The sequence below is a fragment of the Diorhabda sublineata genome, chromosome 7 (assembly GCF_026230105.1).
Source record: "Diorhabda sublineata isolate icDioSubl1.1 chromosome 7, icDioSubl1.1, whole genome shotgun sequence".
Classification (NCBI taxonomy): domain Eukaryota; kingdom Metazoa; phylum Arthropoda; class Insecta; order Coleoptera; family Chrysomelidae; genus Diorhabda; species Diorhabda sublineata.
In genome coordinates, this window is record NC_079480.1 from 22,423,524 (window position 1) to 22,443,358 (window position 19,835).

The window sequence follows — 19,835 nt, forward strand, 5'->3', positions numbered from 1 at the left end:
TCTACCAAAATTCGATATTTTTAACGATAAAACTGACATAACGTTTAATCGGACAGATTTCAAATTCATAAAATTAATTTAATAGCAACGAAAATCACTAAATCTCACTTTTATTATTTGTTTTCATTTTTGAAGTTTTTTGCACGTAAGTAATTTAAAATTTTATAAAAAATGCATTTCTCCATAATTCTCTTTCAATGTATTCTGCCGTTCTTCGAAGAGATAATAACTACTTTCCTGGCTAATGCCTCAACAAATATTGAAGAACGTAATATCAATCGAGCTTTATGTCGATATTAACATCCCCAATAGCTCGCAATTGCAATGAGAAGCTGTAACTACTGACTAGTTTCGACGTTACTACGTTTCATCAGAGTGGTGAAGCAACTTTCGTTTAGACTTGAGATCCGAACTGAAAACAACGTATTCTTTGGTGTTTGATTGTCACTTCCTACAACAATAATGTTCATAAACTAGTTGGCAAAGTCTTTGGTCTATTCTAGATACGTTTCCGGTGCAATTGGGCGGTTTCTTTTCTTTTATTACGGTGTTTTCAAATGTCCCTTTTCGTCTATATCCCTCTACGCATCCATACTTCTTCAGCCGCTAGAATTATATTCCTTCAACCCATACTTACCTATTAAAGGTACAATTCGAAATTGTGACGGGTATATAGCCGCACGCCATAAAACGGCTCTGGTCGTAATATAGTAGAAACTATTTAAATTTGTGAGTAGTTTCATTTGTTATTGTTGAATCAATTATTTCAAATGTTTTTAAAACAAGTTAGTCGTATCTAATTAGAAGTTTCTATCATGTTCTATTTTCATTTATCATTCATCATTTTCCATTTATAATTTTCGTCGTTTACACGATTTTTATTATTTTAATGTTAATCTAATTTACTTTTGAAAAACGTCTTCTAGTAATACCGGTTCTAATTGAATTGCTTGGAATTTTTATATTTTGTAGTGCTGATCAAAAGCTCTTCCAAACAACATCAAATTTATGGAAATCGGTTAAGCAGAACCGGACTTATAGACAAATTTCCCATTCTCCCCCACCTTTTATCTAAAGTTTTTGAATAAGAAACGCGTTGAATAATTGGATAAATTTTGAAATTTTTTTCATTTTATATTGTAGATATATAAATCACGTAGCTAGGGTAAGAGGGGGGGATAAGTCACGTGACGGGTGGAGGAGGTGGCTATTTATTTCTATTTAAATGAAATTTTGTGATAGAAAATTATTTCATTTAGCACATTGTTTAAAAAATAAAGAATCGTTAATAAATTAATTTATTTGGACAGGGGGTGAAAGGATTCGTGGAAAAGGATACGTATAGGAAGGGGGGTGGTATCAAAAGGAATAAAATTGTGCGTGCAGATCATCGAATCAGCATCTGGATGATTGCCAAGGCTGTAAACGCCGTTAAAAAAATGATTAAAAAAATTTTACACGAGTAATAACACATCTGACCCTAGGCCAAAATATCTTATGTCAACCTGTCTGCTCAGATTTCCTTGAGAGGTTAGAAGAAAATTTGCCGTGAAAAGGACTCGATTTAAGTCGATGGGAAGCGGAAGCTCATAAAGACATTTACCAAAGAAGACCTCCAGCACTGGAAAATCAATGGAAAAAACGTATGGAAAGGTTTCTGGCGAGGGGAAGGGAATATATTGAAGGGGAGAATCCGAATGTAGAATAATTTTTATAATAAAACCCTTTTTCGTAACCGATCCGATCCTGAGATAAGGCATGTATCTTCATTTTCGTCATTTAAATAGTTTTTTTTGAAATTTTCGAGTCGGCGTTTTGGGGTTAATAAAAAAATACTTTTTATATAAGAATTTTATTAAAACTTAAATAACTATATTTAATATAAAATAAAAGTTATATCAGATTATTTCGTTGAGAATAATTTTTTGTTTACGTATAGTTTTACGAAAAAAATCGAAAAATCTTTTGAAATACCAACAAAACCTGTAGCAAACACTATCATCCCCCTTTAAAATTACAGGACGTCCCTCCGAACGTTCGGTTTCTTCGCAAAAAATTTCCTTATCATATTTACCATCTTCCGAAGCAGAAGTCGAATCGAATAGATAAAAAATACTATCGACTCTTTGGGTTTTTTCGGAATTTTGTAACACGACCGGTCCAAAAGGTATCATATTTTTCACTTTGATCGGAGTCGATTTAGCCCTACAAGGATCCTTCCTATAAGTTATATACTGAAACATCGGTTTGTATTTCGATTTTTTTCCGTTTTCAATAATCGTTGTACTAGTTACCGGACTGCAATTATCGCAGGAATTATCTTGTACGTAATTAGGTAAAATAATTTTATTATTCGATTTCGAGCTATTCGTATCACTGCTCAAAGTTCGCATTTGCGCCGAACGATCATAATTAATAATCACATTAGGAAATAAATTGATGTTTAACGTGTTATCTTCGAGTTTTTTCGTCGTTTCCAGCTCGTTTTCGTAGCATTGCACCTCTTTGGTAACCATCTGTTTATCCCCGATCGATTTCAATTCACTTTCCGTTTGTTCAACCGTATTTTTGAACAAATTCTCGTGTATACTAATTTGAGTATGATAAGGTATATGACATTCCGATTCTAGTTTAGGCGTCTTCACTCTGATACAAGATTTTTTCTTCGGAGGATTATATTCTAAATCTAAGATGTTACTTTTCGATTCCGATTCGAGTTTTTTGAAAGAAAAATTAAAAGGGTGCGTCGATTCAACTTTGTGTCTTAGTATTTTTAATTTTTGAAAATGGTAATTCGAGGAACCGTATAATTCGTCTTCGCTGCATTCCGAAGTAGCCGCGGACTCCTGGTTGCCTTTCAATATAATAACGACGCCGTCTCGGTGGGTTTGTTGGGTATTACTCGGACCGTCTCCGTAAGGACCTCCTTCCAAATCTAAGAATCCACGATATTACATTCCGTTCGATAATTACGAAAAATTAACACCTAAAGTTTATTAACACAAAGACGGTTCAAACACAAATTCTTTCCGGACGATTTTTGATGCCGGTATCAAAGAATATCTATCTAATCGCCCCTACTAATACTTAATCGAATTACTACAAATATACAAATACGCCATCTACAACATTTATATCAATAATATTTGAACCGCCCTCGTAAATCTCATTTATATAAATACATTTTATAAAAACACTACTATTACAAAAATTTTCAAGCTTCTCTCTATTTTAAAACAATGATTCTTCCAACCAAAACACAAATTCAAAAATATTCCTTTCATAATATCGTAAAAAAAATCTACTTACATCTTTTGTTTTCAGAATTCGCACCTGCATTAATTGTATATGCAATTTCTTCATCTTGTATTTTCTCAGACATATTAGACAATCTAAAATTCAATTAATCACTGTTATACGTCATTTATCAGCTGTTAACAATTCTATTTCGATTTTTAAATCACAGATATAAACGCGTATATTCATATTACTCACAGTTCAGAGATTATAACGTTCGTTAAATCTGTGGTTTGCTCTAGATAGTTCGAAATAACACGAAACTATCGAACGTCATTTGTCATATGTCGAATATCGAAAGCTATTTCTTTGAAGTGACGCCAATGCTCGAAAAAAAAAAATTAAATTAATATGTAAATCAATCTACGGCACGTTGAATTGAAGGGTCTACTTCCACTAAATGGTCTCGACGAAATTGTAAAAACAAAATAAAAAGGAAAATTAATTTTGTTTGTTGTATAACCGACAGAAAAAAAGACGAAGAAGAATATAATGGGATGCCATTTTCAGCGAATACGTTTTTCAATACAATGCACAAGAAATAAGGCCAAGAATATAATATTATTTTTTTTTATTCACTTGAAACAAGACTGGAAACGACAACTGTGAAGATATTTTTATTACGAATAAAAAAACTATTTAACACATTTTAGGGTATAAAAACGTTACGTAGTTCATTTAATCTCGAAATTACTACTATGGGTCCGAACTATTCATAGACAAAAAAAAATCTGTATAACACTATCTATCTCTCTCTATTCTAACTGGATCGCATGATGTTTTTAGAGGTGGGAACGACAAAGAACGAAAATAACAAGTTTTATTTTCAATAACGAGTAGAGAGAGATACCGATTAGTGAATAGTACAAATTACTTACGTTCCTCTTCATCTTTAATATTATTATCAACTTATCCACTGACAGACCGGTCCTGTTCTATTTGTATTCAAATCACGCTTTTTTATGTGTTTTCAGGTCAAGGTCGTATCAATATTATTAATTCCACATTATATAAATGTCAGATTTCAATGTAAATGAGTTTAATGAATTTTTGTAATTTTGATTTTAGTCATATTTAAATAAAAAATGTTTTTTTATGTATATAATTCTAATTTTCTTATTTATCATAATCCCTACAAATTCCAATAAAAATATATTGTTTAACTTTCTTTGAATATATATTTCATTATGAAAAAAAAGTATCAATATAATCCAATTGATTTACACCTCCCTGTATATACAATAAAAAGAACAGTGATTTGGTATTAGATCAATTCTATCAACTCTAATCCGATTAATGCATTTGAAAATTTATAATTATTTGGAAAACATGCATTTTATCTAATAAATCGTAACATTAAGTTTTTTAGTAATGGCATCTATCAGAACAGATCAAATTAGTGTTGTTGCCATCTCTTTTTAACATCAAAAGATCATAATAACGTATTCGATGGAATGTACGTCGTGATCTACGACAAATGTACCTATTTTAAATCTTACTACTGTCAATAGAAGAGGATAGAATATATAAATTTTGTGTTACTAATGTTTAAGTTTTGTTTTGGTTATTTTTCTGAAACAATTAATTTGCCTGTACATAACAGGGATTAATTTGAAATGAAAACTATTTTTATTAAGAAATTTTGTTTTCTTAAGTTTCATCCCATTCCTAGTGCCAATTAATGTATTTAATGAGCTCAAAAATACGTAATTAAAATTATATAAAGAAAACTTATAGATTTTAAGAAGCTTTTCTCCTTTCATATTTATAATCAATCATTTTAGGAAACATTTATAAGATGAACAAAAGCATATCGTTAAATTCTTCGGGCAAGCAAAGTGGAATTTCCCTTTGTTACAATATTAACTTTACCAATTATGAAAATTTTCGCTCAAGTTAATTTTCGCTATATCTACGGCTTATTAAAACTTGACTAATTAAATTGATATTTTATTAAGAAATCTCCACTCTTACATCTGTATCTACATAACAGAATTATAAAGTTCGTAGTTTCTGAAGTTGTTACTTATTAGGTTACAATTAATCTGACAGCTCAACAATATTTAATTTATTAACAACTGTCCCACCTCTACAATCACCAGCACCACCATTATTTTACAGTTTCCTTCCATAAAGCAGAATAATTGAATTTCAAAGTTTGTAGATGAAAATGGAGATGGCGTAGCTATCACCACTTTAATTTCATGGTAACATTTTTTACCGAAAACGGTTTCCATTAAAGAACTGTTTAATTATAATGATGGTACCAACTATATGGATGATTTGAACATTGTAATTTTTGTTTTTGAGGTTAAAACGTATATTTACATTATGGTGTGGAATGAAAGAACGTATGGAATTAATATTATATTGAAAATATTTTTTTCAAGTTAGTATCATGATATACAATAGACTAGGAATTTCGAATTATAATATTAAACGTGACTTTAATAATAATTTTCTATAACGAACTTTTTTCACTCCCTTCGTATTTTCGTTGTTTGCGTTCCCGTATTGATTTTCTGGATACTGGGAATGGTCCAGATCGCATCCTCGCACTAGGGGCAATGTCAGAATCAGGACTAAAGCCGTCAAATGTCAAAGCTATGTGGGCGTGAAGTGGTTAAATAATATTTTCAAAAATAATATGTATTTGTTAAAATATGAATTAATTGTAAGTTTTGTTATCATTTTTATGCTCAAAGATATTTCAGGTAAGTAATATATTCCTAATTGAATAAGTTTTTGATTGTTGACAATAATTGTTGGTGATGTTTCTTTAGCAGTAATATTACGAGGGTCATAAGATTAGTATATCAATAATAATTACAAAAAAAATTATAGAATGTTGATTTTGGTTCGGTTTTAGTATCATTCAGACTCTTCAGCATAGTGTCATAAATAACTTTTATTTTCTTATACCAAATATGGGAAATTCGGTTTTAATTTTTAGCTATTAAACACATAGAGGCAAATCCAGATGCGAAACGACTCTATGACGATTTACTTAGCAATTACAATCGACTCATTAGACCAGTTATAAACCATACAGAAACTCTAACTGTATGGCTTGGTTTGAAATTATCACAATTGATAGAAATGAATCTAAAAAATCAAATAATGACGACGAATTTGTGGGTTGTACAGGTACAGTTTTTAGCACTAAAACACTTTATTTTTTTTTCATCGCTTTCTATATTAAAATCGTCTTCTGTATCTTCGAAGTATCGATTGGCGTAGCTTATAATTAATAGGCCAGTTTATTAAATACAATTTTCCTTCTAATAAAAATGGTTTTTGTTCATAGAAATGGTACGATTACAAATTGAGATGGGATCCTCAAGAATATGGTGGAGTAGAGATGTTGTATGTCCCTTCTGAACATATTTGGCTTCCTGATATCGTACTTTTCAATAAGTGAGTTTGTTTTATCTTTTTTGTTTTATAAATTAAAAAATACGAGGGTTATTTATATTTTTAGTCGCGATAGCCCTTATATAATTATTAAAAATCGAAATCATATTTCCTATGTTGTTTTTGGTACCAGAAAATCAAAAATAGTCGAAAGAGTAACTATTTTCAACACTGGGCGGCATCTACTTTCATAATACATTTTTTTCTTTACTATTACTATTTTCATACAACTTTTATATGTTACACCTCGAACGGCTATTTTCATAAAACTTTAACCTAACCTTAAGTGCACAGAAATTACTTCCTTAAGGTCGTACAGAGGTATGTACATACGTGAATTCGATTCCACGATTTCTAACTTTAAGAAAGTTTCGATTAAGTAGATAATTTTAATTTGGTTTGTACATACTTCTTTCGATTTCGAAAATTTCATTACTTTGTTTAAAAAAAAAAACAAACTAGAATTATTTTTTTTCTGTATGAAGTTTACTAGACGACTGGATGTTTAAAAAATATCCGATTCCATGATATATGAGTGTAGAAAATCTACTAAAAGATGCATACAGATTATAATATAATACTAATTATCAAAACATTGTTTGTGAATGTATTACAACGTATAATAGTTATGTAAGTGACAAAAGTGTAAACTAGGCCTTTACACACGAATTTCATACAATATTTTTTCTACTAGAGAAAATTTTATCAAAATATATAAGCTAAAGATAATTTTCAATTATCAGTTAAATATCATTAAAATATTTATTACTACATAAGTAGAAAAATAACAAATAGCATCAACGGGATTTGAACCTGGGACCTCCGGCATGTGAGTCTCGTAATCTAGCCACTGCACTACGGAGACCTTAATAATACGTTTTTTCCAATTCATTCAACTATTTCTATAGAATCAAACACAAAATAATAATCATTCTGTTTATTTATACATCTAATAAACAATATTTATTTGTTTAAATCATTTTTCTCAGTGCGGACGGTAATTACGAAGTAACTCTAATGACTAAAGCTACTTTATCTTATACGGGGGAAGTTATATGGAAACCTCCTTCTATATATAAATCTTCTTGTGAAATAAACGTCCAGTATTTTCCTTTTGACGAGCAAAGTTGTCTCATGAAATTCGGATCCTGGACTTATAATGGTTTACAAGTAAGTTAAATCGTTATTTTTTTATCATTATAACAAAATTTAGTTAGGTTATTGAGCAAAATTGGATAATAAAGTGTGTGTGCACTATGGTTTGCTTTCTCACTTGAAGGGTTTAATCCTCTTAAGTCTTCTGGTGGTGGTTGTGATTTGGTTAACAGTCTGAAGATGTATAGAAGCAGCAATAATAGAAGAATCGAATGATTAGAGGGACGAGATGAGGTCGAGACAAGTAGAAATTGATGATGGAAGAACAAATTGGGGCTAAAACTGCGAATAGCTCCTTTAAAAGTATTATAAAAATCGAAATTGTTCGAAAAATAACTGTCAAAAAGCAAATTTTAACTTTAACTTCCTCTATCTCAATCCACAGATGTTCCAATAATTATTAGTCGTTTATTTTCTAGTTGTTTATTGATAAAAATATAAAAAGTACGATGAAAAGTAATAAAGTCATCATAAATTGTGTTATGTCGTAAATAATATCATTTTACAGGCCTATATTTTGTCCGAATCATTCCACCTAAAATTAACAATACGAAAAAAATTGTTTATGATAAACGACTAGCATACGTTTACCAGTAAATAAGATGTTGTAAAGATACAATTTATTTTAATTAACTCAGTAAATACGAAAAAAACAATAAAATAAAAAAATCGATACAAAACTATGTTTTACTCATTGTTTTTACCATTTGGTGTCAAAAGATACACATAAACAGTGACATTTAGGTTAATTAAAACATAACCTCAAAATACGAAATTTTTTTCGATTTGTTTATAAACAAATTAAATCCGTTTCTTTTGGAATGTCAAATAAAGTGGGACATGACAACAATTTATTTTGAAATCGACTTTGGATAACTGTTAAATTGATTTTTTGAATTCTAAAATCGCGAAAATCGAAAAAAAAATGTACCCACAACAATGAAACATCGTTGTTTTTTGGAAAAAAAAAACTGTTTATGATAAGAAATATTTTGGAGGATGTCTCATATAGAAAAAATACTTATCGAAAATAAACATGAAAGTTGATAAAACTTCGCCGGAAAGTTTAACTAATAAATTTCAAAAATTCGATTTTCCAAAAGAGAAAAATGACGTTTATTTGTTTTTCCGAGAGTGAAATCATAATTTACCATTTTGACAGTCGAGTTAACATTCGATTATGTATCACAAATTTTGTCGATTTGTTTTAATTTTTGGTGGAATATTTTCGGACGGCGTATAACTTTTTTCGTTCTCGCATCGAAACTATACGATGCCGTAATAATGAAGGAAGTTTTATTTCGTATTTTTTTTAACTGCCTTTCGGGGACAATATTGAGTTGTAAAAGAAAAGATTTTATTTGCTTTCCTCTTAAGTTTTATAACGTGTGTTTATTACGACTAGTTAAAGTAACTACCTCATGAATTAGAGGAAATTATTTTTTCAAGCAGTTTTTCTATTGATCCCAATCACAGGTAGATCTAAAACACATGGATCAACAACCAGGTAGCAACATAGTAAAAGTTGGAATCGATCTATCTGAATTCTATTTATCTGTTGAATGGGATATTTTAGCAGTACCGGCAACAAGAAACGAAGAATACTATCCGTGTTGTGCGGAACCTTATTCAGGTAAGTTACCATCACAATACTTTATACGTATAAATACTTTTAAATAGTCGAAATTATTTATATATACTTTTTGTATCGCCCTGTATATTAAATAAAACTTTATTATTACATTTCTACACGATAAAATGGCATTTCTCAAATGACTGACTCATAGCACGTCATATTTGAAGTTATCGCTTCATCAGACATACGACATCAAAAAGTTTTTATCGAAAAGTAAAAAGAATATGATTCAATAAAATTCCATTTAACGTTCCGTAGTCGACAGCCATTATTATATTTCCTTTTCAATTTCAAAAAAAAAGTATGTAACCCATTCTCTATCGGTAAATGCTGTATCTCTACGTCGTCGGTAAATCCAATCCCTGTAATTTTTAACCTCATTTGATTTGACAAGTACGTTCTGTTGAATATAAAAATTCGAAATCACTTTAAGTATCTAATTAACAAAATAATTATATTTGATATTAGTTTTAAATAGATGGCGTTCGTGTGTGTGGGTCTAGAGAATATATTTTCGATCACGTATGTTTATAATACGTACATATATGTATCGTAATCTAATATAATTATCCGGAACAGTGTTCTATCCTTAAATCAAATTGAAAGAGTGCCGTTTTAGTATTCCGGGCACGAAAATCCCGATTCTTTCTACGGGGAGATCACAGACAATGCATAAGAAAATCCATTTTCCCCGTGAGTCCTAACCAATCTGATTTAAATTCAAATTTGTTCTGGAGTTTTTGTTTCGTGTTCAGATTGTGTGCGCTGCTTCTTCACAATCTGTCTATTTTTCAAATTTAGATATCCAGTTGAAAATAACAATGGAAACCGAAAAGCTTATTTGTAAGGATGTGAGTGCAAGTCTCTTCGACGTATCTCGGTCAAATGTCCCGAGTCGGTAATTGTTTTACAGTGGCGTACCGAGAAATTTTCAATATTAATTATGTATATATATTTTTTTAAATTTTACATAAAAATATATTTTCCATTTCAGATATTACTTTCAAGATAACGATGCGGAGAAAAACTTTATTTTATACGGTGAATCTTATTATACCCTGCGTCGGTATTACATTTCTTACTGTACTCGTATTTTACTTACCCTCCGATTCAGGAGAAAAAGTTACTTTGTGCGTATCGATACTTATATCACTCACCGTATTTTTTCTTCTTCTCGCCGAAATTATCCCGCCTACGTCATTGGCGGTACCTCTTTTAGGGAAATATCTACTTTTTACGATGATTTTAGTAACTTCCTCTATATGGGTGACTGTGTGCGTTCTCAACGTTCACTTCAGGTAAGTGTACAACACGATGACACATCTTAACAACGTTGCCAAACTTTCGAAATAGTATTGATATTAAAGAATAATAAAAAAAAATGGTTTCATATCGACCGTTCACTTCAAGTAAATGTAGAGTACGAAATCAAGTATCAACAACGTTGCCATACTTTGAAAATAGCATGGATATTAAAGACTAAAAAAAAATGGTTCCATATCGAAAGTTCACTTCAGGTAAATGTAGAGTACGAGATCACGTTTCAACAACTTTGCCATACTTTGAAAATAGTATGTTTATTGAGGAAATTTTAAAAATGATGTATTTGAACAACGTTGCCAAACTTTCGAAATAGTATTAGTATTAAAGAATAATAAAAAATGGTTACATATTGAACGTTCACTTCAAGTAAATGTAGTTTACGAAATCAAGTGACAACAACGTTGCCAAACTTCAAAAATAGTATGTATATTAAGAAAATATGAAAAATTATTTTATACTGAACGTTCACTACATGTCAAACACGAGATTATATTAGAACAACATTGCCAAACTTTAAAAATAGTATGGAAATATGAAAAAATTATTTTCCCAACTGTTCACTCCTTGGATCTTTTTCTATGTTTTTCTTGATAAATAGTCTTGATTTTAGGTCTCTTGATAAGAAATTAGTTAAAAAAAACATTTAACTTTCACTAGAGGTCATTGTACACATTCGAACAACGTTGCCAAACTTTCAGAATAGCATGTATATCAAGGAAATACATTTGATATCGATATTATTTATTATAATAAAAAAACTCTGCATTTATTTATGATATTAGTTAATGAATATATACAGAGAGTGTCAATTTGAAACATTTATTTTTTAAGGGGGTTAGTGGAATGATTTTCAACTAAATAACGTCAACCCCTTTAGCGGGAAAATTCCCAATCCTTACGAGCTGTTTGAATGATTCGAAAACCATTATTTTTGAATGAAAATTGATGTTTTAGAAATTTCTTTCCACCACACTGTTACGATCCATTTATTAAAAAGATTGTGGGTATGCAATTTGCCACGTCAAAATGAAAGGTATACCATTTAATTAAACCATCATAATTAGCTACGGCTACCACTATTTCTTCCACGAACCCTTCTAATATCACATTCGGTATTAATCAAAAATGAGTTATATTTAATGTACACGCCATGTCGAATTATTTTTCTACTATATTCCACCCCACGATAAGTATTCGCCGCAATTTTTCATTCCCAATTATTATATCATTTAATACGGAACCGTGACGAGATCTTTCATCGAAATACATATTTTTTAATAATAGACCAGTCGTTGAATTAAAATAAGTAATAAAAAACATGACAACGCTGTAACATATTCTAACGATATCAAACATGGGAGTTTTCTACTCAAAACGGTTCTGTTTGTATTATAATTAGTTTGTAGATAATATTAGCATATCATTGTTTTCAAGGAAATTCGTCCTAATAAATCTGGCAACACTACTTTGATTACAATCATTAATGGCGACCGCAAATTTATGAATCGACTGTATTCTAGTGGCTCTATTTGAAAAATTATCTGCTGTTAATAAATATTATTTAGTTTTTGTTTCAAAATAAATGGATTTGAATTTTTCTTTTCGCAGATCTCCATCAACGCATAAAATGTCGCCGATGTTTAGAAAAATATTTTTACATTTTATGCCGAAATTATTAATTATGAGAAGAACTACGTATTCGATACCGGAATACGATGATACACAACCGCCTAGAGGTTATACAAATGAAATGGATATACAGTAAGTTCAAATATAAAAAATACACGGTATACAACTAAATTTCAAATTTATTCATGTGAATAATTCAAGGAAAATAATTATTTTATTATAATAAATTATTTTTCTATTTAATTTTTTGGACAGAATTAATATGGGGGAACCGTTTACAACCGATTTTAAAATAACAACTACAGAACCTAGTTTCGTACTCCAAAACACTGATGACGGAAAAATGAAAGCTCACTCATCCAGTAAGTCAAATACGTGTGATTAAAAACTCGAGTTTCGATCTGTTTCTAAAAGCATTTTCGTTCATACAAATAGATACCACGTAATTTCTGGTATAAAAATTAATTCTTAATCTCACCTCGTGAGCATCTAAATTTAGAATTTAAAAGTTCTATATAAAATAAACATTACATTACTCACCTCTTCAGAAACGAATTTGAAACAATTTTATTCCTCAAAACACACTCGTGGTATCAATTTTCACTTAATTAACACATATACACTAACACGAACTTTATTTTCACATATTTTTGACACACCCTGTAACACTTGTTGACTAAATATCTCACACAACACTTGTTAAAGCATTTCATATTGACTAAATATCTCACACAACACTTGTTAAAGCATTTCATTCCAGATGTATATTAATATTTTAAGTATTTCTTAATCGTTACGTTAATTTACAATAAGTTGTCTCTCTCCTTAGTGACCGATTCTTCGAATATAACACCTAAAGTTCTGTCTGCCAACGTTTTAGCAGCTTTAGAAGGGGTCAGATTCATTGCTCAACATATCAGAGATGCTGATAAAGATAACGAAGTAAGTCCACATATTTTTAAAAAAATTATAATCAGTAAAAATCACTTTTTTAAAAATTTTATTACAAATGGCGAGCTAACGCCATCATCCTGCGCCCGTTAACTACTGGTCACATGTGCATTAACAATTAAGTTCCGTCTTGGCGGCTCATATCGATTCGGTTCACTATTGATTCCGTATCGATTATAATAGATCATAGATCTTCATTTTTTTGATAATATTTAATGAAATGAAAAAAAATATTTTTAATAGTGAAAAATTCTTTTCTTTTGAAAATAAAGCACAAAAAACAAATATTTTTAATATTGAGAAAAATAATTTTTTTGTGAATCGATTACGTATACGGAATCGATTCTAATTTAATAGCCTAGAGCTATAGTCAAAATATTACTAAACATTATACCAGTGTTGCCAGATTTTCTTCAATATTTGTACTGAAATTTTAATTGCTAATGCATTAAAGGGAGGCATATATACAAACTTAAATGATGTTTAGCATATATTCTTATATTTAATAAGAAATTAAAGATTCATCAAAATTCATTCATTAGTTATCATAAAACCAAATAACGAATAAGAATCGTTAAAATATTGGCAACACTGGATTGAAATACATCATATGACATAGAAGCACAATTTATCGAGAAAGGAAAACAAATGATTAATATTAAAATGAAATAAGAACAAAAAGGAACATTTAAGATAAAAAATATCTTGATATTTGTACCGATCAGATAAATCTAGTGTATTCTGGAATATAATGAAATAACTGTTGCGTTCATTTACACGGAAATTGGCGAATAGAATGGGATTTCGGTTGAGGTCCGTTATTCAGGGAAACAATGAATAAAGTGCATTGACATAAATAGATCGGATAGAACGCGGCGGAACATGCGCATCAATCGCGTATCCTATTCACAGATCCACATAACAAACAGTTTAATGTCTATCAATTATCGTGAATCGCTCTGCTTATCTATTGCGTCGTCACCATCTACGGCGATTAAACGGAAAACACGATATCAGTTAAAACAGTGGTAGAGCTGGAGGGTTTTTATTCGAATTGGGAACTTAAATGAAAGAAATATTTGATGATATTAATATGTGAGAGGAAAAAAAATCCTTCGAGCCGGATTTGAACCAGCGACCTATGGATGTCTACCATTTCAAATCAACTACAGTCCACCGCTCTTCCAACTGAGCTATCGAAGGTTAATAAAATTATTAACAAATATACTATATATAATTCCTATCTATAGTACTAGTATACTGAACTGAAATTTAACAGTTATTTTTTTATCTAACTCCAAATCATGTGACATGCCCAGTTGCGCCATCTTGTTGAAATTATCTTAACAAAGAAAGTATACATATAACTTATTATATTATTTTTCGTAAATTTAAAGGTTTAGTGTTTGAATTTGATTTAATTAAAATGCATGTTCTACGGTTTAGTTGAATTCGAAATCTACAACACGCGTCAGTAGTCCGAGAGATTAGTGATAACACCTTTATATGAAGATTTGTTTCCATTCTCGAACGATCATGAATATGATCATATATATCGAGATTAATGCAGACTTGTTATTGACTGTGCAATGGTACGAACATCGAACGTATTGCATGTCATTGTTGATCATAGGCGTACTAGTTATTAATTTATAAAGGGATTCAACTTTTATCGTATATTATTTGTGTTCGTATGTATCTCATTTAAATATTATTTTTGATCTAGATTGTTGAAGATTGGAAATTCGTATCTATGGTTCTAGATAGGTTTTTCTTATGGGTATTTACGCTTGCTTGTATTGGAGGAACGTGTGGTATAATATTCCAAGCCCCCTCCCTTTACGACACCAGGGTTCCCGTGGATCAAAAACTCAGTGGAATACCATTGTCCAAATTATTTCAACGGCCTCCAAATTTTTAATTACTCTGATACAGGGTGTACTGCCATTTTTTATGATTAAATTAACGCACTATTAACGTATACAGTTTTAGTAGTAAATTTTATCCATTTATCTAATTAAAAGATATGACATAGTTTATAATAATTATAAAAATATTTTTAACATTAAAAAACTTCATGCACTTATAATGAGTACTTCAAATTGATTTTTATATGTATGGAGAAGTTTGTTATTGAAATGCTGAAAACGAATTTATGGTGTTGAATTTCCACCATTTTTTCTTCAAGTTTTTATTGTTAACATAATTTTATATTGTTATTTCTCAGTACAGAAATAAAACAATTGAGCCTTGTATATGATTATCTCGTTTCGAATAAAAAATCGTAATATTTAAATGTTTTTTATTTTAAACATTCGACTACAAAAATCATTCTGTTATAACTGTTATTTTTAAACTGAAATAACTGTTGATATATATTCCCATCTCTAAGATTAGTAAATATTATTTTTAGTTTGTAGCTTGAGAAGGAGATGGCGTTAACTAGTTTTTTTCTATTTTAATGATACTAACTTAGAACAAACTTAATCAAAATAATATTTATAGCTCAAAAGCTTTAAATAAAGATTACAAATTTTTTAGATACACGCCGTTTTCATCTTTTTCTAGAAAATTTATTTGGATTATCAATGGATTCAGGAATTTTAGCCATCTACTAGGGATGTTGTGAACCCGATCTGTTCCAAAATCAATTATTTTACAGATTTCTTTAACTTTGTATCGAGCGTATAAAAGCGAAGTTGCCAAATGTGAATTTTAATCGAATTTATAATATACTATATATTTCATCAGTTTTAATAATAAAATTAAAAAAAAACTATCTGTAATTAAAAATTGTTCATTCTATTATTTTTTTAATTAATTTTTTTGATAACATGAATAATGCAACGAGAATATTTTTATAAGATAAATTGAAAAAATATAGTTATTATATTTTTTTAAAAGAACCTATAGGCAACGTTGTAAAGTGAAATTGACAAACTACTATAAATAAACAATAAATTGCCGTGATACTTTAATAAATTATTTGCATCACAAGTTTAGGAACATTCTTGGAGTTTTTTTACTAAATCTACATCAACATTGTTATTCTTGCTCTGATTATGGAAAAAAACTGGTAGCGCTGCACCTCAACTCAAAATGTCTGTCATTTAATTTCAAATACTCGTATAATCTTTCGTAATAAACAATCCTTATCGCATTTTTGATTATTGTATTAATGTAAAGTGTAGACAACACGAAATTACTGGTCGCTGCACAAGTGTTACATTATTTTAATATTATCTAAAATATATAATCAGCTCCACCATTGTAAAGAGTGTCTGTTATTAGAACATTAATTCACGATGTTGAGTGAAAAAGTTGTTTTGTTCGTTTTCATCGGCGTTTTTCATACAACTGAGCAGGTAAGTCATATAAAATAATATGAAATAAACGTAAATTGAGGTTATGTTTAAAAGTGAAAGGTGTCAATATAATTATTTAATAATTTCTTTTAGGCTTCAGTGAAAGTTTCTGTGTTCTATGAAACACTATGTCCTGATAGTAGAGATTTCATTCTCGAACAGTTTTATCCCTCATACAAAAATATCGGTAGAAAATTTATTGATATAGATTTTGTTCCATATGGACATGCGACAGTAAGTACATCATAGAACAAAAAGATATTTCAAAGATAATTCTACAGGGTGATTCTAGTTGTTTTAGAAAAACTGTAATTGAGATTTATGATTTTAGAAAAAATTAAAAGTATATATTTCACTTCAATTTTAAATGTATTACATATACAGTGTATATTTATATGCATAAAAATTTTATTTTGTCGTTTGATTATTTATTTAGGAGTGGAAAGAAAACGGTACTTGGAAATTCACCTGTCAACATGGTCCCAAGGAATGTTTCGGCAACTTGTACCACTCATGCGCATTAGCTTTGAATTCAGATAAAGATGCCACCACAAATTTCGTTAATTGTTCGATGGGTGGGGATCCTAGTTCTGTAAAATCTCTAGAAGAGGTAAATCTATTAACAAAAAAGAAAATAAAATTAAGAATATATGTTGTTTTAGTGCAGCAAAAACGCGGGTATATCGTGGGAGGATTTAAATAATTGTTACAAAGATACCGAGAAGTCTTCTGAATATTTACACGAAAATGGGGAAAAAACAAGGGCTGTAGAAAATACGAAATTCATCCCAACTATCGTACTGAACGATAAATTCGACGAAAATAATCAAAAGATGGCGCTGAACGACTTCGCAAAACTGATTTGCGATAGTTTAAACAACGAACCCGAAATATGCCAGAAGCAACAAATACAAGCTGAAATGATTTGAAAAAATTATCAAATATACAACAATTTCTGATAAAAGCGTTTTATTTTTTATTTCCTACCATATACAGGCTTGATAGAAGGTACATTCAACAATGTTCTTTAATTTTGTTAAAAAAAATATTTTATTTGTTCTAATAAAAAAAAACGGATTCCATATCAGGATAACAGAAAAACGAGGACGTAAGCAAAAATATCATAGAGCATATAAAATTTCAGGTATTCCGATGAAAAATTGAATGCCGTATCAGGATAACAGAAATAGTAGAAGGTGAACGACTTATCAGGAGCAGCGGTTATCTCGAAAATAATAATTTTCATTTATTTCATTGAAAATAGGATTGCGTATCAGGAAAATAGAAGAACGAAAAGGTGTACGGAATAGCATCTTCGAGGAATTCATATCATAAATTCAAATTTTCTTGTTCGAATTTTTTTATTGAAAGAAAATACATAATTGTGAAAAATTTCTACACCCTGTATAAAATATTTACGCAAAATACGTTTTTTACATGTTGAAATGACTATAACAATGAGTGCACAATTGAAATACGAATAGTTGACATATAACAGACTCTATGTAATGTTTTTTTCTTATCATCGTGAATTGATAGATAATAAAATGAACGCCCACCAAAATAACTATTAATTGTTAATTTTATCGTGGTCTTCTACAACTGAATTAAAAATGTTTGGAAAGTTCACGTATTTTTTATTATTGTGGGCGAATGTGTGCAATTTAAATCACGTAAGTAATTGTTCAAACATAAATCTAAATTAATAAAAAACGGATTTAATATCATAAACAAAAATTCCAATTAAGTAATTTAATTAATGCAAATTAAAAAATCAAAGTGAATATTTATAAAAGTTAAATATATCTGGAAACGGCCCTGTCGAACAATTGTTGCCAACTTTAGTATCTTGTTCGGTAGATATTTATATCGTGAAATGACAAATAAATTCTTAAGTTTCAAACTAAATTTGGGTTTCTACCTTAATAATTTCTATTATAATTGTTATTAAATTAAGTTTTTTAGGCACATGAAATGACTGTTTCCCTTTTTTACAAACCATTCAGCTCCGATAGCATCGAGTTTATTACAAAACAATTATTTCCAACATACAAAATTCTAGGTAATCTATTGAAATTGGAATTAGTGCCGTATCCAAAAATATTGGTAAATAATAAACGATACCACTTACTTTGTTATTTCTTTGAAATTATCTTTTAGGGAAACGTGAAAATGAATGAAACAAACCCTATAGAATACTACGCTACAATCATACACGCATGCGCTATACATATGTATTCTACAGAAGAAAGCACTGAATTTATAAATTGTGCTATGACTACGAAAGATTCAAGTTTTAAAGAAGATATTATAGAGGTAAATCATACTAAACGAATAAAATTATATAATGTATCCCGTAAATTATAAATATGAATATTATAAATAATAACAGAACGTAAAATGGTGGTTGCCTAGATAGTAGGGATATTTACTAGCACTATGATAAATCTTTTAAAGTCACCCGATTAAAAAGAAGAATAGATGTCATTTTTACATGTTAACCAGTATATTTATGATTATTAACATCAATTTTAGTGCAGTGACGGATCTGGATTGAACTGGAATGATATTGAAAGATGCTATAAAACTGGACAGTACCAGAAATTATTAAAACAATTGATATATCGTATTGAACATGTCGATCGTAAAATAGAAAGTTTTCCCACGATACTTTTAAGCAATAAATTCAACGAAACTATACAAGTAGAAGCGAAATCCAATTTCAAAAATTCAATTTGCGAATTTGTACTTAACGAACCGGAATATTGTAATCGTGATGAATTTACCGTTAATGGAAAAACAGAAGAAGAATTCATACCCAATTACTGATAAATAAACTCTGTAGAATATTTTTTTGAGCATAATTTGTAATAATGAAGTTTTGAATTCGAATTTTGTTTATTTCAACATATTTTGGGTATATTCGAGGCCCTTCTACGTCAAATTTCAATTACACAAATCTCAATTAACTTTATCAATCGATAATTCCAAGTCCGATCCTGTACATTTCGAATCCGAAATGTTAATTATAAGATAAAATCGCTAGATGACGCTAGTGTATATTT

At 29.6% G+C, this 19,835-nt stretch overlaps 3 protein-coding genes and 1 non-coding gene across 5 annotated transcripts; 3 read left to right on the forward strand and 1 right to left on the reverse strand.

Moving 5' to 3' along the window:
* Nucleotides 1-5,858: 5,858 nt before the first annotated feature.
* On the forward strand, nucleotides 5,859-15,701 carry LOC130446893 (acetylcholine receptor subunit beta-like 2). The gene is made up of 10 exons (XM_056783402.1): nucleotides 5,859-6,011; nucleotides 6,251-6,444; nucleotides 6,605-6,714; nucleotides 7,701-7,881; nucleotides 9,343-9,499; nucleotides 10,497-10,800; nucleotides 12,434-12,586; nucleotides 12,710-12,816; nucleotides 13,284-13,396; nucleotides 15,132-15,701. The coding sequence occupies exons 1-10, from the start codon at nucleotides 5,945-5,947 to the stop codon at nucleotides 15,324-15,326; spliced, it is 1,581 nt and encodes a 526-aa protein (XP_056639380.1). The 5' UTR covers nucleotides 5,859-5,944; the 3' UTR covers nucleotides 15,327-15,701.
* On the reverse strand, nucleotides 14,517-14,608 carry Trnay-gua (transfer RNA tyrosine (anticodon GUA)). The gene is given in 2 exon segments: nucleotides 14,517-14,552; nucleotides 14,572-14,608. It is a non-coding gene; the product is annotated as a tRNA-Tyr (tRNA).
* Nucleotides 15,702-16,574: 873 nt separating the features above from the next.
* On the forward strand, nucleotides 16,575-17,734 carry LOC130446895 (GILT-like protein 1). Its single transcript, XM_056783405.1, has 4 exons — nucleotides 16,575-16,770; nucleotides 16,864-17,004; nucleotides 17,207-17,380; nucleotides 17,433-17,734. Exons 1-4 carry the CDS (start codon nucleotides 16,711-16,713, stop codon nucleotides 17,697-17,699), a joined length of 642 nt encoding a protein of 213 aa, XP_056639383.1. The 5' UTR covers nucleotides 16,575-16,710; the 3' UTR covers nucleotides 17,700-17,734.
* Nucleotides 17,735-18,278: 544 nt separating this feature from the next.
* LOC130446894 (GILT-like protein 1) lies at nucleotides 18,279-19,662 on the forward strand. Of its 2 annotated transcripts, none has more exons than XM_056783403.1 (4): nucleotides 18,279-18,443; nucleotides 18,736-18,876; nucleotides 18,931-19,086; nucleotides 19,306-19,662. In XM_056783403.1, exons 1-4 carry the CDS (start codon nucleotides 18,384-18,386, stop codon nucleotides 19,597-19,599), a joined length of 651 nt encoding a protein of 216 aa, XP_056639381.1. In that variant the 5' UTR covers nucleotides 18,279-18,383; the 3' UTR covers nucleotides 19,600-19,662. The 2 variants fall into 2 exon arrangements, with proteins under 2 accessions (XP_056639381.1, XP_056639382.1); XM_056783404.1 differs by having other exon boundaries at nucleotides 18,374-18,443; nucleotides 18,728-18,876.
* Nucleotides 19,663-19,835: the final 173 nt, after the last annotated feature.